This window comes from Agelaius phoeniceus, chromosome 3, assembly GCF_051311805.1.
Source record: "Agelaius phoeniceus isolate bAgePho1 chromosome 3, bAgePho1.hap1, whole genome shotgun sequence".
NCBI classification, from domain to species: domain Eukaryota; kingdom Metazoa; phylum Chordata; class Aves; order Passeriformes; family Icteridae; genus Agelaius; species Agelaius phoeniceus.
Window position 1 is genome coordinate 5,297,236 of NC_135267.1, and position 22,946 is coordinate 5,320,181.

General features: G+C 44.5%; 1 protein-coding gene across 2 annotated transcripts in view; it reads right to left on the bottom strand.

Moving 5' to 3' along the window:
• Positions 1-4,367: 4,367 nt before the first annotated feature.
• Positions 4,368-22,946, bottom strand: part of TFAP2B (transcription factor AP-2 beta) — a 32,347-nt gene continuing 13,768 nt past the window's right edge. For both annotated transcript variants that reach the window (XM_054629833.2, XM_054629832.2), the window contains 4 exons: positions 17,601-17,820; positions 14,955-15,073; positions 12,152-12,293; positions 4,368-10,149 (listed from right to left, as the gene is read on the bottom strand). In XM_054629833.2, the coding sequence (XP_054485808.1) occupies positions 9,849-10,149; positions 12,152-12,293; positions 14,955-15,073; positions 17,601-17,820 (782 nt within the window). In that variant the 3' untranslated portion in view covers positions 4,368-9,848. The remainder of the gene's footprint in view (positions 10,150-12,151; positions 12,294-14,954; positions 15,074-17,600; positions 17,821-22,946) is intronic.

A 22,946-nucleotide genomic window follows, 5' to 3' on the forward strand; every position in this document is an offset into this window, starting at 1 on the left:
ACCACCCCCCGCCCTCTTCCCATCATTATCAGTTATTATACTGTGATTTTCTATACAGAGCTGGAATCAGGTTCCTTTTTTCCCAGCAAAAAACAGGTTCCACTCTGCACTGGAATAAAGCAGAGTTTAGGGGTGTCCGGGGCAAATCTCACCCCTATCGTTGGTCACAGATTTTTTGAGAAAACAGCAGCTTTCGGTTAAGTTGCTGGGAGTTTCACAGGAGAAAAAAAACCTGCCAAGTGATGCTTTGTGCACGAAGATAAACTATTGTCAGTGATGATTTCATGAGGCAAAAAATCTTCCCTGGTACTTTGACGGATTTCTACATGGAAAATAAATGCCCACACGCATTTCACTCACATTCGTGTTTTAAACCAGTAAAACTATCGATATAATTGCAATTTTAGAGAATGCTCTTAGTAAATCTCGACGTGCACTGATTTATCACCTGGAAGGAGCCAGAGGTTTTTGTTTTAAAGGAAGTGTTCCTCTGGACCTGAGGAAAGCATCCTCCTCTCAAGCTGTCAGGAGATGGATGAGGTTTCGCTGTGTACTTAACAGGACTCATAATGACCCCCACAGCACTTCCCCACGCTGGGGAACCGTGGAGGTCCAGTGCTTGGCTTTGTATTAAAAAAACACTTTGCAAATGTTAGATTTGGGTGGTTTGGGGATTATTTTGGTTGGGGATTTTTTTCATACGTTTGCCCCATTCGGGACCAGAGGGAGTACAAAGATTCTGAAAATTCGGTTGAGAAATACATGCGCAAACACACACACACTTTAAAAAAAATAATAATAATGTTGTTTGGAGGAGGCTCCAAGTAATTGCGGTCATTTCGTAGTTGCGTGAGGTTCTGGGTTTTTTTTTTTCTTCTTCATATAAAGCAGAGAGTCTAGAGACACTCTTAACTCGTAAACCCGCAGAGATTTATCCCTCCCTGCCCCGGGAAGCGTTCGTAGGCAGAGCGGGGATTTTGCTGGAAGGGTAATCGGGGCAGCCCTTCCTCCGCTGGGACACGGGGATGTGCGGAGAGCAGCAGAGCCCAGCCCCAAGGCAGAGCTCCGGGAGGCACCGGCCCCTGGCCCCGGCCGGACTCTCCCGCAAGGGTTAAATTCCGAAGGCAAAGACGAGGCGCATTTTTGTTTTTCCCTTAACTCCTAAAAGCCAGTAGCGGAACCGAGTCTGGAGCTACGCGAAGCTGTGGCACAAAATACAGCACAAAGTCCTGGTGCAGCTGTGCACAGACACAGATACGCATCCAGCTACGGGGGGAAAATATGTGTGGGTGCCTGTTTACGAGGCAGACAGAGAAAACCGAAGGAATTCGGTGGATATATTGGTCCTGGGGATTATTTAAGATATTTGACTAGTTCCATCATAGGGACACCAGATGTTATTTATGAGGTCTCGTATAAATGTGGGCCATACCATGCAGGTAGGGAGGGAAAAAGTCAGCATAAAAAAGCCAAAGGAAGGAAAGAAAGGAGTTCACCCCAAAGGGATGGAAGACAAAACTGATGTTTATAACGATATAAATCACGCTGAAGTTTTGTAATGGAAACTAGAACTACCTGGAGTTTAAAGGAAGAGAACGGGGCAAGGCAGGAGAGGCGGAGGAAGGGAAGATCCCTGCTGGCCATGGTTGGGAAAGCAGATGGGAACCCAGAGAGCCCTAGGGAGGGGAGGTGGGCTACGGCTGGGCTTGCTGGGGTCACTGCGGCTACTCCTGGGTCTGTCTTTAGCTGGGGAAGATGCCAGGAGGAAGACTAAGACATAGGTAGATAGATGGGAAGAGAGAATGAGGGAGAGAGAGAAAGAGAGAACGAGAGAAAGAGAGAGAGAGAGAGAGAGAGAGAGAGAAAGAGAGAGAGAAAGAGAGAAAGAAAGAGAGAGAGAGAGAGAGAGAAAGAAAAAGAAAGAAAGAAAGAAAGAAAGAAAGAAAGAAAGAAAGAAAGAAAAAGAAAGAAAGAAAGAAAGAAAGAAAGAAAGAAAGAAAGAAAGAAAGAAAGAAAGAAAGAAAGAAAGAAAGAAAGAAAGAAAGAAAGAAAGAAAGAAAGAAAGAAAGAAAGAAAGAAAGAAAGAAAGAAAGAAAGAAAGAAAGAAAGAAAGAAAGAAAGAAAGAAAGAAAGAAAGAAAGAAAGAAAGAAAGAAAGAAAGAAAGAAAGAAAGAAAGAAAGAAAGAAAGAAAGAAAGAAAGAAAGAAAGAAATCTGATCTTGTCTTGTTGAAGATTTCTGGGAAAATGTAGTGAAGGGGAGATCAGCAGGAGTATTCCCGCTTTCCTGACCCCACATTTCCAGAGCCCAGTGTCCCAGTGTCCGAGCTGGCTGCGCGGCCCGGGAGGAGGCAGGACACAGCGCTGCCTCCCGATCAGCGAGCTGCACTTTGTTATAAACAGACACATAGCTGTGCTTTGAATTTGCAACCTCGACACAGTGCCGGGAGCCTGGGAAACTCGGGGTGAGCCCTTCCTCGTTTCGTCGGGTCCCGATTTAAAGGGAGCCCTCGGTTTCCACAAGCGGGGGCTTCTGCTGAGCTACAGGAGAGCTTTTCCCGGTGCATTTGTTTTTGTTTTGGTTTGGGGTTTTGGTTTAGATTTTTTTTGTTGTTGTTTTTTTTTCTGTTTGTTTTCTTTTTTTCTTTTTTTTTTTTTTTTAATAAACAAACCCCTTTTTACATAACTGTTGCACAGTTCCTGAGCAACAGAGAAACTTCCTGATCCCCCCCCCTTCACTCTCCCTCCAAACAACCTCCCCCCAGACCCAGCTGGGAACGGCGAGGGCTGTTTTTGGAAGGTTTCATGCAAAACATGTGCTCTACTAAAAATAATACCATCGGTGCGATAAAAACAAAAGCAAACAAAACAAACTAAAAAAGCGTGGCATGCAGCCTGGCTTTGGGGCATTCCCAGCCCCCTGTCATCCTCACCCCCACACCTGCCCGCAGCTGGCTCGGAGGGACTGAGGAGGGGAGGTTTGGGGCGCTCCCCGCTCTGCCAAGTCCAGGTGAAAATTGGGAAAGGGAAAGCAGGGGGATTCCCTTTGCTCTTTCTCCCCCACTTCGTTTCCCCCCGTGCTCGGACCCCGGGCGCTGCTGTCCCCGTCCCCCCACCCACCCACCCTCCTCCATCCCGGGCCCCACAAACTTGCTCCGGGCGTTTTTGCCATCACACCACGGAGAGAAAGTAGGTCACGGCTGGGTCCAAGCCTGGCTGAAGCCGAGGCAGCCGAGCCTTGAAAGCTTTCCCACAGAACACACTTTGGGGTCGTCGTTTGCAATGTTGTTTGGTTTTGTTTTGGTTTTTTTTTTTTTATTGTGATGAAGATGATGATTTATTTTGGACACCGTGGGCGATCAGCTGAGCCGGCTCCTGTAGTCCAAGCTGGAAGGAGAGGGAGAAGGGAGGTAGTTTGGGAGATGGAGGTGGGGATGGATTTCATTCTCGCTATTCCCCCATCCCCTCCGAGAGAAATATTAAGTTGCAAAAACCGATCCACCGCCTGTCAGGGCTCCTGCACATTTCCGTCTGCCCTCTCCAACCACCGACCGCTCTCTCTAAAAACCAGCAGATAAACCCCAACCCAGACGAGCCTTCAGCCCGGGTATTTGACTGAAATAGTTCACCGCAGTAAAAGAGAGGCTTTAAACCGGTTTTCCACCCTCAGGGCTCCGTTCGAGCGCACGTGTGTGTTTGTTTTCAGGGTGACTGTGCGGAGGGTTAAATTGACAGTCCTTTCCAGGAAAAAAAAAAAAAAAGAAAAAGAAAAGAAAAAAAAGGTGTTTTTTTCTTTTTGACCAGTCAAAAAAAACAATTAATTAAAAAAAAAAAAATGAGGCCCTAATCTGCTCCCCCTCCTCCTTTTCCCAGCCGCAGGGAAAACCCAGAGTCACTCCGGAGTGGCTCCGGGTTCGCCCTGGGGATCCGGATCTCCCCTCAGCTCTGCGGCGATTACAAACCTAAATAAATCCGATTTGGGACCGGTGGGGAAGGGAAGGGGAGAAGGGGGGAGAAAGAAGTTTTCGTTTGAATATTTCCTTTTGCTAATTGCTGGTGCTGCAAATGTGGACCCAAAGGTAGAAAATAAACCCACACTGTGAATACAAACATCACTCCCGATCTCTCAATAGATAAATATGCACCTATTTACAGACATCCAGGTACGCATAAGCGAAATGTACAGTTACAATGACATAGCGGTGGGAGGGAAAAAAAAGTTTGCTGAGCTGCAGGCTTACATAAAATTTTCCTTTAACAGCTTATACTTTAGAAAGAAAAAGATTTACTCCGAATTCAGCTGGTTAAAGCAAAATGAAACAAAAGCTCACGTTAACATGACATGAGGTTTATTATAGGTCGGCTTAGAATGAAGAGGTAAGAGTGGGGAAAAAATATGGACACTTTTGAGTCAGACAGAAATAAAATACCAACATTTCTGAGAAGCAATATTTATTGTCTTTTTTTTTCTTTTCTTTTTTTTTTTTTTTATGTAGAGACATGTCCTGAATTTCCCCAAAGCCTAGATTGGGAAAATAAAGACTTCTTGGCATTATAAGTAAATCCGTCTGCAGAATCAAAGCAGCACCAACATTCAAAAAAACTGAAGAGGAAAATACAACAAAACACAACAATCTCTTTTTTTTTTATTCTTATTCTTATTATTTATGTAAATCAGGTCATCACTGGACAAGAAACCAATTTCTACCCATTACCATAACAGCTTGTCTATAAAGAACAGAAAAGATTCAGATAGGATACTATCTAGTCAAGCGGGATTTTTTTTTGTTGGTTTTATTTTTTCTTTCTTTTTTGTTTGTTTTTTTTTTTTTATACTTTTCATTTTTAAATTCCCCCACCCATTCACAGAGGTATAGAGTCACAGATAAATAACCCAAAAACTACTTGCTCGCCATATTTACACATTCCCGTTAAATTAAGCATAAATAAATATATACAAACTCAATACTGAATGCCTCTCCGCATTTCTTCTCAGGAAGAGTCGATAAACTGATATTTCTCACTGCATGGTCAGATTTTTCAAGAAGAGGAGGTGAAAGGGATCGTTTGGGGCATAAAAGGAGAATTTTTTTATTATTTTTATCTTTCATCTTTCCAGTTTCTCATTCGTTTTTTCATAGCTTTGCGTTTGTTTGGGTTTGGTTTTTTTTTTTTTTGCCTTTATTTCTTGCTGGCACACAGTGTTTCGTCTCTCTCGAAATGTTCAGGCGTTTGCCAGTGTGTTTGGGGATGTTTTCTTTTACTTTTTTTTCCCTTTGTATAAGAAAATATACTATTTGTAAAAAGCCTACGGTCTCTCTCACACAGGGAAGCCGGGGGGAGGGGGAGGTTGTCTGGGTCGATCTGGTAAATGCTTACGGCAGCTGAAACAAGCACCAAATTCTCCGAGAAATGTATTAAAACAGAGCCGGACAGGTCTGTGTGATAAACCGGTCAGAAAGAGAGGAGCAGGAGAAGGGAATAAGCCCTGAGGGCACAGCTAAAGGTCTTAAAACCATCCTTCCCCCGCTCCCTCCCAGCCCCAAATGCAAATTTGGGGATTTGGGGAGAGATTGGTCTGGGGTGCAAAGGGACTTTAAACAGCTTCTCACAGAGAATTTCTATTAGGTGGGACAAGACACAACCCGATTTTTAAAGAAACCATCGGGTTGTAAAAGGATTCCCATGAAACTGGCTTCTTGTTTCCATCACATCTTGTGTGAATAACAACCAGGAAAAAAAAAAAAAAGTCAGGGAGCGTACGAAAGTAAAGACCTTTCCAAAGGCAAATAAAGAATTGGTATTAAAAAAAAAAAAAAAAAAAGAAGTGAGACTAAGAATGAAATAAAATTTACAGCAACCCACCTGTTTGGTTTGAAAACAAACTTTTCATGGTCTCTCCTCAAACTTTTCCCTTGAGTTACAAAGCAAAGCTGCCTTGTTAATCCTCCTGTTTATTGATTCATGATCCCGAGGAAACCAAATCTTTTAATAACTCAATTATCAGATAAACGTCTGAGGTGCCCCGCCAACAGAAGTAGTCAGGCTGGGAAAGTGGAGGGGAGCAGGAAAATACCTTCCAGAGGGAGGCTGGGTTTAATTTGGGGGGGACCTCTGTACTCAGCACTGATAGGAGCCACCAAGCAATGCACAATTCCCTCTGAGACCAGCACTAGGCTGGGGGGAAGGACAGAGGGATGTGCTCCTCTCCTGTTCCCTGCCTGATTGCATTAAGTCATAAACCTCATGAATTTTGTCTCCACACTTTGGGGAGCAAGTGAGGGGAGGGCATCCCACTGCAGTCAGTGGGAATTTGGATTTATCTTGCCTGAGCACTGCAATTTGTCTCCTCCAGGTAGAAAGCACAAGGGACAGACTGAAACTCTTCCCTCAACCTGCTCAAGGTTTAGGTCATGGTCCAGGTGACCAAGCCTGTGTCTAGGGAAGATTTCTGCAGCAGCAGGATCAGGCCCTCACACATGCAAATCTTTCCCCAGGAAATTCCAAGAGTTCCCTCTCCCCACTAACCCACAGTGGTGGTGGGACACTGTCCTCTGCAGTTAAAAGGAGAATCCCCTCCATTTCCCCAAGCACAAGGAAAGGCCATTCCCAACATGGCCCCAAAGACTTCAGCTGGAAGCTCTGGGGCAGCAGGGGGCAGGTTCCCATGGCCCTGCACATGCAGGGAAGACTGAGAGCTAATTTGGGGTCTCCCCACACCCAGAAGCCCCACTGGGCTGGGTGATGCTGAAGGGCTGAACCCACAAATCCTGTTTGCAGGGGGAAGGCAAAGGAACATCCAACACTTAGTGCTCTGCTCCTATAAACAGGAGATTCCCATCAGGCAGAGAAGGGAGCTGTGCTTCCAGGTGGGGCCATTTGTTCCTCCCCAAATTCCCTCTTTCCCTTTCCCTTGCATCATTGCTGGGCCATGCCCTACATTGGAGCCTGGATTGTCCTTCTCCAGAAGCCTGATGAACTTAGGGGTGGTTGGCAAGGGGTAAGATTTGGAGGACTGGGGATGTTGTTTTTCAGTCTGAGAGTCCCCAGCCTGCTGGTGGGGGACCCATGGTTTGACCACCACACCTCCTCTGGTGTCATCCACAGGGATGTGACAATCCCTGTCACAACCAAACCCACTGGCAGGGACATGCCAGGGTCTAAGACTGCCTCCAACTCATCCCAACAATCCATGGAGAAGGCTGCCTGCCTCAGTTCCCCTATTTTCTCACAGGAGAACCCCCAGTGCCCCAGAAGAACTAAAGCTAGATGAGCAGCTCAGGAGGGGCTGGATGATCCCTGGATTTCTATTGCCACATGTGCCCAAATCACAAGCAGAGAACAAGAGCTGAGACCTGGCTGCATGAAGATTTGAAAAGCAGAGCAAGCTGTAACCATGTCTCAGAGAGCCAAGGGCACTGAAGGGGACAAGAGGATCGTTTGCTCTTTTGTTTTGAGAACATTTCATCAAGGGATGCTGAGAGCATTGCAGAATTATTTCTCCCTCACTATCCATTTGGAAGGTATCTCAAAATGAAGGGAAGGGTAAGGTTTCTCTCTCTCTCTTGTTTTGAGTTCAGGTGTGCCTGCATGGGATGGTGGGACTGTGTCCTGCAGCTTTCACAGGGATCCTAGGGGAAGGCCTGACCCCACTGGAATTTTGCCAGACTCCAGGAGATTTACCCACACCCAGTTCTGACATAAGTAAAAAGATGTGTTAGTGCACGAGCCCTACCCCACTGAGAAACACATGCAATTACCCGACATGGCAGAATGCAAACAGAGATTCATATCCTTACACTTCAGCGTTATTTTTACCAGAGAAGACAGAGAAATGTATGTTGAAAAAAAGAAAACAAAGAGAGAGGAAAGAAATAAAACTTCCCCTTCACCCCCACCACCCCAAATCATATGCATAAGACATCCTGTCAGACACCAAACCACCAAGAAAAACATTGGAGTTAAGAAGCTTTTGCCCCCCTCACCACACCGACTTGTTCCAAAGCAAGAGTCACAAGATATTTTTTTTTAAATAAAAAAAAGCTTTCTAAGAGAAACAGATTTCCTCAGACTGAGCTCAGAAATCAGGATATTCCCTGGCAAACCCTCCCCACTCCCATCACGAGGAGCCAGCTCACATGGCAACTCTTTCCTCCCTGGGTACAAAACCCTAGTGCCAAGCAAGTGCCGTAACATTCAACACAGCTCTTATTCTCTTTGCAACAGTACACCTCGATTTCAACTTATATTTTTATCTTGTTCAAATTATTCCCTTTGAGCTTCTTTAAAGAAGTGCACCTACAGAATTCAGTAACAACTGGCTTTGATTTGAAAAAAGCAAAAAAAGCAAAAAATAAAAAGTATCAGAATATCAGAATTGTGGATTTTTTTTCTCTGTACCTGATATATTGTGTAGGGATCTCTAGTCCTCTTTGAAGAAGCTCATAAGCCAAGCGGGCAAAGCTTTAGGAAACAGAAGAAAATAAAATAGTGCATACTCCTGAGAAAGAATTACATACTCATATCACTCATTTTTTGTTGTTGTTAACAGTTCTTTAAAAATGGGGGAAGAGCTCTCTCACACACACTAGTCAAGGAAATTAAGGACTGAAACATTGGCATAGTTTGGAATATAAAACTCCCTAGAGAAAAAGAGGAGATCTCAGAAAACTAAGAAATCAGATAGCGCTGACATTGTACTAGACCTTACTTCCAAAAATTTTGCAACCCATTATAGACAAGGCATTTTACCATCAAAGACAGAATTACTAAATTACAAAGGTATGTTTGCATGCATTAATATGCGTGGCTACGCACACATATTTTATATATATATATATATATGTATATATCCACATATATACATATATATCCACAAACATACGTGGGATCCCCGCGCCCCTCTGGGGAGCCGGGTGTGCACATCCACAGATGCACACACAGAGGCACACACGCACCCACACACACCTGTAAACGCTGCCAATCTAAACAGAGAGTCTGTCTAGACCAGGAAAAAGACACACAAAACAGTTCTTAAAAAACAGAGCTGGCAGATTCAACCGAGCCACGGTGACCCCGAACGTCCCCTTCTGGTGGCACCTAAAGTTAAGTTCACGCTGCTGTGAAGGCAGCTGGTGTTGATGGCTTGGTGAGGGGTCTGGGAGCTCCCCTCCTTTCCTAGTCTAGACAGAACCAGGGTGGTGAGATGAGGTGGGAAGAGCTGAGGGGAATGAGGCCATGGGGTTGCTCAGAAAGGAACACTCTGGAAGATTGTTTTAGTCTAGGTGGAGACAGGACGTTGTTCAAAGCAAAAAAAGAATAAAATAAAAAAGAAAAATGATAGCAAGACAGACCATGCAGCTCAAGAAATCAAAGCACTGACACCAAAAATGTTTCTCCGATTTCTTCCAATAAGTTATTCATTTCTTTCTTTTATTATTATTATTAATTATTATTATATTCCCCTCCCCCCCAATCATTATTTAAAAAATGTGAAAGAACAGAAGTGGGGAAAAAAATCCTGGTGGTTGTCTTCACATGTTCCTGGCAAGAGACTCTGAACCACTGGTCTTGCGCCATTGTGCTCCTCTGATCTTAGATTATTGTCTTTCTTTTATTATTATTATTTTTATTTTATTATTATTATTATTTTGTCCTACCTAATAGAATTCTTCCAAAGCCCAATCCAGTATTTTTAAAGCTAAAATTAAGACGGTTTTGTTTTAAAAGATTATCTCTCTCTCTTCTCCTTTTATTTATTTAACTTTTCTTTTTTTTTTTCTCTTTTCCTTTCTTTCATTCTAATTTTTTCCTCTCTCTCTCTCTCTCTTTCTCTCTCTCTCTCTCTCTCTCATTTTCTGTGTTTCTCTTCCTTGTCTCCAGTTTTACTACCTGGTCCTTCGCCAGATGTGTGCCTGTTAGCAGTGTTGTTGTTCAAGAACATCTTGTCCATGCCTTTGAGAGCTTCAGTCAGGTAGTTTTGGAGGGCCGTGAGGGCAGCGCAGATAGCGGGGGCCCCAAAGCCGTGGGTGATGAGGCTGAAGTGAGTCAAGCAGCTCTGAATGCCCGGTTCCAAAATGGGGGTGGGCCGGCTGTTCCCAATGGGCGTTCTGTCCTGGGCCAAGAGATCTGTAAATTCTTTACAAAGTTGCCTGCAGGGAAGAGAGAAAGGCAAAGAGAGAGAAGAGATGGTGTTAGGCTCATCCAACAATTCTCTGTGACAACCAAAAGGGTAGGATGAGGCTAAAATTGATCCCAAGGCATGGGATGGGACCTTTTTGCCACCATCCTTTCCCCCAGAGGTTCTCAGGGACCAGCCAGGGTGAGCCAGCAGCTCCCTGCTCAGAATGATGCTCTCCAGGGGATAGCACCAGCTCTGGAGATTCAAATGATTGTTCTGATTAAAGTGATGGTTCTGAAGCGCTGTGAAAACCCAGCCCTGCCTGGTGCCTTCAGAAACAACCAGGATGAAAGGGAAATGTGCCCTGGATCTGCTGAGCACCCATCCTCCTGGAGGCTGACCCTGGCTCAAGGCACTCCCAGGAATACTCTTCTGAAGGAAAGCACAGCCATGCACTGAGAGCTACTGGGTGCCACAGGGGCCTGGTGCAGGGAAGGGCTAAAACAACCTCTGAGACTGCTCAGGCACCTTACTGAGAAAAATCAGGATTTTGGGATTCCATGCTGGCTTATTCATGGCCTGAGAAGCCAAGCAAGCACTTCCCATTTTATTCTGGGGGCATGGCACCCCAATTACCACATCAGAGTTGACACCTGGCTCTTGGTTGTTTGTCTGCACCTTTGAAAAATCTGATTTGATTTTTCTGATGAATTTTCACATAAACATTTTATTTTAAATTACTCTGGTCCAAAAGACCTTCAAGTCAACAGATGCCTGGGCAATGCAGAAACCCTGGAGGCTGGTGGGGTTCCCACAGGAATAGTTTCTTTAAGGATACCCAAAGGAATCAGTTTTTTTTTAAAGACAGGTGCCTACCCAGGGACTGGAGATAAAAAAGACCAGAATTAAAAGAAAAAAAAAAAAAAAAGAAGAAACCCTTAAAAAAGACATTCAGCTCTCATCCTCTGAAATTCTCTGAAATTCCCAGTGGGTTAAAGGTTTCAGAGGGTGAGGAAAGATAAAGGTCTACTTCTATGTGTATTATCCATTAAGAAAGTGCAAGAGAGGAAACTTTGAATTTGGAGAACAAACAGTAATGAGTCCAACATTTTACATCTTCAAAGAGCAAAGCAGGGTCTGCGAGCAATTAAAGTTCTGGGACATTAATATCTTCTGACCCTGCGGAAAAGGGCAATCAAATTCCAATCACGTCTAAGAAACATCTGGACAAATTTGAGCAAATGATTTTTCAACCCTCCATATATTTCTTTAAATTACACTGTCATCGGAGGCAAGCCACGTCCCAGAGCATGAAATAAATGAGAGCTGTTTGGGCTGGGATTTTCCTTTTTTTTTTTTTTTTTTTTGCCCCCTTTTCATTCCTGACAGACAAAGATGTGTGAACACTCAGCACCCACTGCCGAGAACCCAAGCAAACCATGAAGCACCCATGAGCAGCCTGGGAGGCACAGCCTGGTGTAAATCATCACATACAGCACACCCACCGAGGAAGTCCCAAGGGACAGAAATGGGTTGGGGGGGCCAAATCGAGAATAATTAGCAGTGCATTTTGGTGGGCTTTTCTTTCTTCCTTTCTTTCTTTTTTTTCTTTTTTTTTTTTTTTTTTTTTAATTAAATCGTATGGGAAAGGCATTGCAATTTGGTAGCAGACAGACAGGTGTGTGTGAGCAGCAGCAGGGACAGACAAACACGCTGTGGAAGCAAAATACAACTATTTGTTACAATTTACATAAAAAATTCTTTAACTGGGGATGGCTTGGAAGTGATGTTCAACAGCTGGGGGACCAACCCCTATAATCTCTATAGCGGCAGGGTCTGTTGCCAGGATCCCCACTGCAAAGGGGTGCAGAGGTCCTTTGGGCGATTTGAGCATCCTTCCTCCCCGCGGGGCTCTTGGAATTTAGAGCCTGGAAATTCCGTCCGCTTTCCAAACGGGCTCAGAGGAAGAGTTTGAGGCCAGGGAGAATTTTCCCCGAGAAGGGCAGAAGGACAAGAGTAAATTTGGCACTCACTTTGTAGCAAGCAGCATGTTTTTCCTGGAGTGGAGGTCGCTGGGGTCCGTGTGCTGTCTGTTCAGGTACTCAGAAACAGCTTTGGCTGGGAACTCCGTTTCACAGATGTACCCAAAATCCCGAGCTAAATGAACGGCCTCACCTGGAGGGAACGAGATGGGAATTTACCCCTCCGGGCAGCGCCGGCCCCGGGCTGGGCGGCTCCGACCCGCCGGGACACCGGGCGGAGCCCGCGGCTCCCCTGGGGACACCAGCCCCTCTGAGCCGTGTTTGGAAACCTCTCATCCCCCATTCCACCTCAGGGACAGGTTCCAGTGGTGTGTTTTCCCCCCACCAGCCCTATTTTGGGGAACAGAAGTCGATGGGACAGATTTTGAGCTGATGGGGTTTGTCTTTGCACTCTTGTGTGGGTCTGTACCCATCAGCTGCTTGTGCAGAACGGAGGGAAGAGCTCACACACACACCCACCACACACACGCACACAAAACTTTAACTGGACCAAGGAAAAATGCAAGAGGAAGCTGGTCAAATCCTGAAAAACTAAGGACCCAAACTTCTCTAAAGAGCAGAGAAACATTCCTGTTTCAATACCTCAGATCGTTGTCCAAAATTTTACAGATGTGGATGTATTATTAATTAGTTAATGTTAATTCTTTGTGGGACGTTATAGACACAATTTATTCCCACACAGGGCACTTGCATCATTATCACAGTTATCACCACATCTGTAAAATTATGGAGATAACTGCATTTAGCCCGATGGCAATTTAAAAATCTGCATTTTTAACTGACCATCATGCAACAAGAACTCTTGTCTGCCGGCTGGAAAGATAACAGCTAATGGCAACTTTTTCTGTGAACAAAATAATTATTATCCTAACTCTAATTCTAATTCACTTTCCCTGCCTGCCTGGTTTCAGGTTTCTTGCCTACAGAGGTTTGTGTCATCCAACTCCTACTGATGTACTTCATGCCACAAGAAGAAGACAGTAGCTGCAGAATGGAGGAAAAGAGGAGGGGGGAAAAAAACCCCTCAGACTCTAGAGGGATTCCACCAGATTATAGCTCAGCCCCTCTAGAATAAAGCGTTAAACCCTTTAAAGCATCGCCCGAGGGACGAGGGGGAAGATTTCCAGCAAGCAGGTATGTCTAATAACTCCAGGACCGCGTTATTTTTAACCATCCGGAGCTGCTTTCCAACGTCATCTCCTGCTCTCCAATGGCTCTCGCTAATCATCAAACCGGTTAATGAAGGCCAGGGCACCCGGCAGAGCCTGGAGCGGGGGTTCCCGAGCCGGGCACGCTCCTCCCGGGCAGCCTCCGGGCACCGCGGGCCGGGAGCGACCGGAGCGCTCCTGTTCCTGGCCATGCAGGAGCAGCTCTGCTAAGCCTGGCTGCTGGCAGGAAGGAGGTGAAAAAATAAAGAGAAAAAAAAAAAGGAAAAAGGAGGTAAAACTCCATAATGTGCAGCTTCTTCCAAAAGGAGGGAACTCTCTGGAGGCAAACTGTTGATTTGTAAGGGAATCAGGGGAGAGGAGGGGAATGTACACCTTGCTGCACGCTTGACACAGATTTTAGCATCACTGCACAAAACCCCGCCGGCTTTTGAACCTCACACCAGCCTCGGGGAGGGGCTGGTGCTGCTGCGAGCAGAGGGCACGGTGTTCCACACACGCCGTGGGAGTCAAGCTGCGCTAACAGGGCGCTCAGGGGCACCCGAAATGCTTCACACCTTCCATAGCTACACCCCGTAACCCACCCTGAGCCTTGCACTCTCGGGGGAGGAGGAACTCACGCCCCTCTTTTTGCGAGCCTTCCTCCAGCTCTGCAAGCGGCAAGGTCGTGTCGCTCACATAACTCAATCAAAAGAGTGGAAAAGTTAATATATAGTGCAAATATTTGTGCTCGCTTTATACGCAGAAGAGATAAGTGGATTATTTATACACCTCTCGGTGTGTGTGTGTGTGTGTGTGTAATGCAGATACATATAATTCATAATTGCATCCATACTATTCCTGTTAGGTTTCTTTTGGAGGAAGTCCAACTTCTCTTAGCATAAACTCGCGCATAACCCTTATTAGTGGCTCCAAGTTTTCCTTGTCGATACAGTAACAACAAATCAAAGAAACACGCTGGCCACCAAAATTACATTAGTCGAGTTGAAACTTCATTCTGCCCTTCCCTCTCTCCTTCCTGAGGAGTAGCTGGTCTCTTTGTTCAGCTCCAGCCACCTTAAGGGAAATCGAGCTCTGCTACTCTTAAATTCTCTGCTTTCTTACCAAAAAAGGGGGATAAAAGTAACTTTGCATTATTTTTCCTCACTGAGCATCTTGTGGTGGCCATAAATCAGCTCAGGAAGAGCGAATTATCAGGAGGATGGAGATCTGGAGTCGGAGATCACAGAATGGAAATGAATAGGACGAGGAGTGGGGCTGCCCTGCAGAGTTACACATGCACACAAATGCACACGCACATATCCACACCTACACACACGGACACGCTCCCTCGCTCTTGCCACCAAGAGGAACCAGTGATCCTCCAGCCAGTGACTTCATTTTTGGGAATGGGATCCTTAACCGCGACGGTGTTCCTCCTAACCCACCCTGATTTTCATCTCTGCAAGGTTTTCCCACCTGATCCCAAAAGTTGGTGGTTTTATTGATTTTTTTTGTTTGTTTGTTTGCTTGTTTGTTTTGGTTTTATGGTTTGTTTGGTTTTGGGGTTTGTTTTGTGGGGTTTCTTTGTGAATGTCAGACAGGAGCTCAGAGCAGGGGTGTGAAGGGACTTGCGAGCCTCGGCTTACCTTCCACCAGGGAGGTGAGTAAAGTGACATTTGCGGCCTTACGCCTGCCGGCTGGTAAATTCAAACCGATCTTTTCTAGCCTTTCTCGCAAAGATCTCCCCCCGTTTTTCGATTTGGCTCTAGAATTGCAAAGAAATTAACATCGTGATTAACCCCGCAGTGTTCCTGGAAGAAACGTTTAGTCTGTGCAGACAGCGAAGCCTGGGAGGGTTTTCACTCGACGTGAAGGACTCTGGGGGTGTTGATTTCTGCTCGGGTTTGCTGGGATTTTCTTAATTTCACCCAAGGGGTAGAAGTGGGGATGAACACATTTTTCTCCCGATTTTATCCAGGGAAATCAAAGAACGCCAAACAGCAATAATTAATGGAAAGGTCCTGATCTAGAGAGCAGGTGGGTATGATGCCAACTTGTATTAAGATGTAGTAGAGGGATGGGCAGGAAGGTAGAGGAGGATTAAACCCTCTGTTATTCCAGGAAAGAGCCAGAATAAGACGAGGGGATTAAAGAAAAAATCTGAAAAGTTCGAAGGGGGTGTGTGTGCGCCTGTGGATAAATTGAAGAGGAGGGAAATATTTATTAAACTGTTTCCCTCCTGTGAGCGTGTTCTTGTGCGAGGAGGCGATGCTGAGAGGAAGAGCTCACCTGAGGCAGGGTGCGTTATAGAGAGGGAATGGATTGCCTGGGGGAAGATTGGAATATCTGTCGGAGGTTACTGATAAGGGCAATAAAAGGGCGAGTGAGAAATTCAGAGCTATTGTTCGAACGCCCATACATATGTAAACCCCCAGGGATGAAGTCTTGCCACCTGCGAAGTTAGGGAGAGTTTTGGCACCTAAGAACAACACTCAGGAGTCTATCCCAACACTCTCCTAATTCTTACTTAAAATTTGTTTTAAGAATTAGAAGTCGCACTTAGAGAAAGGAAATCAGGAACTACAGAGAAGCCAGACTGGCTTCCCACTATTTTATATCGAAGTAAATAGGGCTGGATGGCAGAATTGCAAGAGAGCAGCTTTCTACGTCTCATCTGCTCTGAACCAAAACCTTGTTTAAAATTTAGATTCAAGATAGGAACTGAAGTCAGCAGCAGCCAATAATTATGGCTTGGGCCACGTCCAGAAATCTGCTGAAGTCCAATAATAATGCTTCTTTACCTTGGTAATTCTATTTTCTACAGAGCATCTCTCGGATGTTCTCCCTGCTCCATTTGTAGCTGTACAGAAGGAGCAGGCAGGTTTGCATCTGTAAGTAAAAATCTCTGCTGCTCTCCCTGGCAGCTGAACAATGATTACAGACATTCACATGGAACAGCAGCTATTTTAGGAGACCCCAATTCTCACGTGGGTATTTGGGTCTGGCCAGATGTAGCAGAGCTTTCTCCCTCATCTCCAGACACGGATCCAGAGCCTTTGACGCGATCACAGAATTTTTTGCGGGGGCAAGGGGGGAACCCCAAACATCGACTTTATTTTACAGCACCTGAGAGCCAACGTATGCCAGTTGCTGCTATAGGAGTTTTCAAGATATTTCCTCCTCTAAGATCAGCAACTTTTAAACATGATCTGAAGTTTATTCATTGTCAATTTGCATGCATCTGTCTCTGTTTAACAGTTAGGATTTTTATTCCAGTCTGGTGTCTACCTCACACACAGATAATGAAATCTTGTACTCCCTCATCCTGAGTGTGTGAACTGGTTCCTCATATTGTAACCTCCTGGCTTCTCCCCTGTTGTGACTGGAGACAGAGCCTGAGCTCACCTTTCTTACAGACAAGCCGAGCTGACAATTCACAGTCCCTCAGGCACTGCCAAGAAGAAAAAGCCCTTTCTCCCTGCTAGCCTTTCCAGCTAATGGCCTCAGAGCTTAAATTCTTGCTGCTTCTACATAAAAGCCCAGTCTCCCACTCTTTATGAGGGAGTGGCAACCTCAAGGTTATTCCTTGCTCCTCACTTTCTTCAGTACCAGCATGGCCAACTATTTTGAGGTCTTCATCAAAATCCACCAGGACATTAGTGGGTGATTTGCACAAATATTAAGCAGCAAAGGCCTCTAGACCAGGTGTGAGCTGCAGCAACTTTCTCTGTATGAAGCACAAAGTTTCTGACTTTCAGGGCTACCTGCTGGTGGCTTTTCTTTAGTCAGGTTCTTGCCTACCTTACAGTTTGCCTATCAGATCCCTGCCAATTTCTTGTGTGACACCACGCGTCATAATTGACATAATTGCCTGATCGTTACTGCCATACAGAGCAAACCTCGTGGGTTTATCTAGGAAATCCCTAGAAATACATCAGCTCCTGAAATACTTGCAGTTCAGCCTGAAGCAAGCCCATCAGGGCATTTTATTTTGTCCACTTTCTAAGAGAGAAGTGTGAGGAGGAGAAAAGATAGAAGGTCTGTGCAAGGACAAGGAGAAAGTCCTTCTGTCTCAGTTCCTTCATTTGTGGCTAAACAAGGCCCAATCTTTCTCTACTCTCCATATATTCATCCCAATGTTTAAACACAGCATATTTTTGCCTTATCACCAGCATTACACGCACAGGCTCTGACAGTAGGATCAATGCACATCTGAAATCACCTGTACAGTTGACCAAGGGTTTCTGGTGCATGCATGGAGGCCCAGACACATGCACACGTTTGCCTCTTACCTTCTAAGAACTCCTCCTAGGAGGGACGCGTTCAGACACTCTGGAGGGGAAAGGCGTCTCTGAACTTCTCCCACAGTTACTTTGTACTTTGAAGTTGAGCTAAGCAAAGACAAGCGGCCAGGTACAGAGCAGAACACCTCTCCGGTATTGACTGAGATTCCACCCAGGAAGCCATCTTTATTCATCATCAAAGAAGTAACAGATTTTGGAGGAACCGGAACTGGAGAAAGAAAAGGGGAGGGAGGGGAGAGAGAAACCATCAGGCCGCGAAGGAGCACAGGGTAACCACAGTCTCTCTGACATGCACAGAACAGCAAAATGAAAGGGAGTTTTGAATCTCTGGCTACCTCCAGCAACCTAAAGGGTGCTGCTCCCCCAACCTCTAGGAAAGTGCTCCATGGATGATGGATGGAGAGAAGGGTGGTACAGTACAGCCTCTATGCAGGGTTTGATCATTGGGAAATAAAATACATATTGGCAAGCACCTGGCAACTTTCGGGTTTGAGCCTGTGTCTCACCCAGAGCCCCCCGATGCCTTTTGTACAACGGACAGCGCCTTTCTGGAGGGGAAAAAAAGAGGAAAATTTACTTTTTTTTGGCTAATGTTTCCATTACTGCTAAGCTGAGCCAGGAATAAATTCACTACACAAAGGGAGTTGCTGTCTTAAATAAGTATCAAGGCTGGAGGATACAGCAATGAGAAGACAGCTCTGTTATTGCTTTGTGTTTTTATTAAGTCTAGTTTATGAAATAAAATGAGTCTTTTCCTTCAGAAAAATGAACACCAGGAAAAAAATATCTGGTCTAACCATGGTGCTCTCCACTCTGATCATATTGTGCTGTCCGTGAATTAGAAGGAACTCTCCTGCCCCTAAATAAAACTGATTTAGTTACTGCAACACGTATTTAAAGGTAGTTATAGGGAAAAGTAAAAGGAGAACGATAAAGTGAAACTAAACAAAATAAAACCATGTTGTTCCCTCCAAGATAAAAATAAGTTTTTCTTTTCTCTGAGAAACCAGTGAGGTTATTTTAAGAGTAACCAAGGGATTATAACGAACAAATTCCTATAATAGCAACCAGACACACTCAGAAATAAACAAAAAAAAATTGGTTGAACTAAAACTGAGAGCAATTCCCCCGTGACATGAATTTTGTTTACAAATGAACTTAAATAACTCCCTCATAATTGTGTGTAACTGTTATGATTTACAGCAGGTGCTCTAATCAATCACCCAATCACTTTAATTTATAGGGAGCCTCGCTGCATTTTCCCAGTTGTTTCATTTCTGCAAGTAATTGATAACAAACCATACTTAAGGTATGTTTTATGCAGGAGTTAATAAGAGCTGACAGCTGCTACTGCAGCTTCCTCTCGGATCTGCGGCAACACGAGTTTCCTTATAGAAAATATAGGCTGAAATTGGGGCTTTCGCTGGTGGGAGAGCCCTGGCAGTCCAGCGGGCATGTTTCAGAGGAGAAGACTAATTGATTACACACCCTCTTCAAGCAGATACTGCTCCACAATCTCCCCTTTCCACTCAATCAATTGCAAAACCAATTCGGCAAATAATAAGGTTCTATTATGCACATATGCCAGCTATTTAGGTAGTTATAATACATGTCAGTTAAGTCATAAAAGCCCTGTTTATTTGCAACATATCTGGAGAATCAAACCATTAGGGTTGAGCGGATATTTAAGTCGTCTGGAGCTGCTAAACAATAAGATCGGGTATCCTAATATATTACCAAGTGCTAACTACTGGGCAATTGCCAATTTTATAACCTCAGTGCATGGAATAGACACAACCGTGTTTCACTGTTTTTATTGCAGATCATTTCCTACTGCCAGACCAGACCCCCACAATAAAAGCTCTATAACAGCTAAAAACCAAAAGGCATGTCGATTTTAGATATACATATTGCTTCGAATGCCTGGTATATAGTCTCCAGTATAAACAAATTATTTTGAGTGGCTTGACTTCAGGGAATCGGAAAGTGAAATGGATTCCTATTTCTCTATTATTTTTAGTTAGGCACTTTATGCAGCTCATAAAGGTGGTTTCAAATAGTTTGAGAATGGCTCAGAAATAGTTATAAAAGAGTTAGAGGCCCGCTCCCGCTTTCGTTGATATTATTAGGATTTTTTTGCCATTGATTCTATAGGAAAAGACTGGTTTGTATATCAGAGTCAGTACCAGCAGACCAAGAAATTGTATTTGTGTTTTCCCCCTCAATATACATAAATATACCTCTTGTTTCATGCACAATGATCTGTCTGAGTGAAGCGTCGGGTAGAAAAAATAGAAATTAAAAAAAAAAAAAGTTGGATAAAAGCAGTGCCACCAGACAGATTTTCATGACTGGCATTTTTTTTTCCTTGGGACAAGCACACGGGCTCTGTGGTTCGAGTACACCTTTACCGTGGCTATATTTAGTGACCAGTTTATCAGGTCACTGTCCAGTGAACTGAGAAATTAAACAAGAGGCAGCAATTCCACGAACATCTGATCTTAGTCCAAACTCACTAAAGAGAGAAGGACCCGAGCAATGCTTAAATGTACCTCACCCCGCTCGCTTTGGCCTTTTGGAGCACTCATTACATTAGTTAACCTTTGAATTATGGATTTTCACGTGCTCGGTGGTTTTTTCCCCCCCTTTGCAAATTGCTGTTGGGAAGCAGGCTGGCTCCCCTCCCTGCTATGCCGAGAGCTCCTCGGCTTCTTTTCCTAGCAGTGTTTCCCTGAAAAGGACGGGATGAACAAACCCATCAGCTGGAGCCTGATAGCTCTGAACCCATCTGAGAGGCTTGCCAGGCGGTGTAAGCATATCTATTGCAATTTCATAGCTTCAGAGAGATCTATTCTATCTGGGCTCTATATCTTCTGTAAATTACCTAATGCTGCCTCAAAAAAACGTGTTTGCCATGGAATGAATTATCTCTATCTATATCGTATCTATATGTTTATCATGGCTGGAGCTTTTCAGGCACAGCCCAGACATCAGCAGAGATAACAGAACGTGGAGCTTTCGTGGGTGAGGAGATCTCCGCGTCCGTGCGTGCGGCTGCATGTGTCAAATCCCTGCGCCTATGTAAATAAACCCGAATGCACAGTGTATTTTTAGCCAATGTCAACTTCCCCAGTTGGTCAGGGACTGCCACAACTGCTGAAATGACACAGAAAATAACACACACGTATCCACGCAGCGTCCCCACCGCCCCTGCTTTCACTTTATCCCATTTAGTTCTTGTCATCCCCAGCAGAAACTGTTCGATTTTCTTTCACTCCCAAACTCTACTTGCTGCGTGTGTGTGAGCACTCACAAATACATAATTCCCCTTTTCAAAATCTCTGCTTTCTCCCTTCTTTTATCTTTCTTATTTACCTCCTTTGTCTCTTTTCCCCCTCTCCTTTTCTATCCCTTTATCTCTTTTTCTTCCCTCTATTTTTTTTTTTATTTCTCTCCTCCTGTGGTTACTTCCAGCCTCTTTGTCATTTCTCCCCCTTCCATTTCTCTTCAGCTTATCAATAAACCGGGAGAGCAACAGTAGCCGCTTGATTTGTTAGTAATTATAAGCATACTGTTCCTGCAAACGGGATCTCTAGATGAGTGAGATCGCTTTAGAACGACAGCAGGAAATGGTGGGGAAATGGAGCATGGCGAAACTCAGCGTGAAGCTTTCAGTTCTTTACATGTTTACAATTTTCTGTGCATACATTAAGTTTTAGGCTTTTTCTTTCCTTTTTTTTTTCTTTTTTTTTTTTTTTTGGTGGTGGTTTTCTGTTGGGCTGCTCGCCACAAACGTGTGAAAATGCTCACAAAGTGGAGATGGGGTGAAAAAAAGCTGTTTTGACGACAGTAAAACTAAAGAAATAATAGACTTATGTTTGCAAACAGCTGTTCAATAAGGGTTTAAACTATGGCTACCATTGCAATAACCCAGCTGAATAATATCGTAGTCGAAGAGTCAGTTAAATTATCAATCAGAAGAAATATTTCTCGTGTTTCTTACCAAAAAACGTCGTGGGTAACCTAATTACTAATAAAAGTACTATCAAACTACTTTCAAAATTTTTAGTCTGCCTGGGCTTTAAATGAGTAAGAAGTTCTTTATCCCTGCTAACAACAGGACTTTGCTGTAAGTGGTGATTCGGTCTGACTCAGGAGCCAAGCCTAAAACGTCCGGGAGCAGCGCCTCAGATGCTGAAACTGAAGAGACCCGGATCTTATCTTAATTTTTAAGGAACAAACACAAAAAGTGCGCGTTCATCTCGCATTTCCTTCTGTCCCCCTCGTCCCCTGCTCTCCTCCAGCCCCTCTCCCCCACCGAAAGCTGGGGCTGAATTTCAAGGTGGAATGTATTCCCTCGAAACTGTTTTGCATTTAATTAAAAGGGGATCCTCAGGTTCAGTGGGTAACCCGGGAATAAGCACGAAACCGAGCGGCATTGAAGCAGCATCTCTTGGGCCCCACATCTATCACCTGAAAACTGAGGCCAGAGTGGTTCTCAGTTAATCATTGATCAGCTGGTCCGAGGGGTGGGCAGGAAACTCGTGCTGGATTATTAACAGCTAAAAACAAAAGGTTAAGACACCTTCTTTCATGTGTTTCCTTAAAATGGGAGGGACAACGGAGCGTGATTGCAAGACCATGAACTAAGGTCTTCAAGTTAAAATGGCCTTTCATGCTAAATCAGATGAGAGTGTGCAGACGATCGTCAGAAACAGCTGAAAGTAAATAAATACATCAGAATAATTTTAAGGTCACTGACTGTGCCCCAGAGTCACAAAAAATTAACTTGGGACTCAGGCCATGTAAGGTTTTGCAGGAAGACAACTTCTTTCACCATAGAGAGTGCCAAGGAAATTTCAGATGAGCATTTGACAAGGGGACCCGATCTTTTATTCCTGACACATGGCAATACTTCTCTTCATTTCAGCAAAAATCGAGAGAAAGGCCTCAAAACGTGCAGCCGGTAAGCTCTGAAAGCTGACTTGAATCTGATATTAATGTTCTTGGTGATTATTATCATCTTGATGATTTATCTGGTTCCCTCCCTCCCACTTCCACCACCCAAATCTTAATGGAAGTGGGAGTTAAAGATGATTTTTTAATGTCTCGTTGGATTTTTAGGCTGTTAATGTACCGCATCCTTCTCATTATTAGTTTATTGATTGTTCATTGACCAGCCCCCTTCAAATCGTATTAACCACCCTCTGCCAGTTTAGATTAGGGGAGTTTAAAAAGCACCTTTCATTATTTCAGCGCCACCACCACCACGGCGGAGTTCAGGCTTGGTAGCTTAATGCTCGCTCTAATGGGGCAGCTAAGAGACAAGGGGCC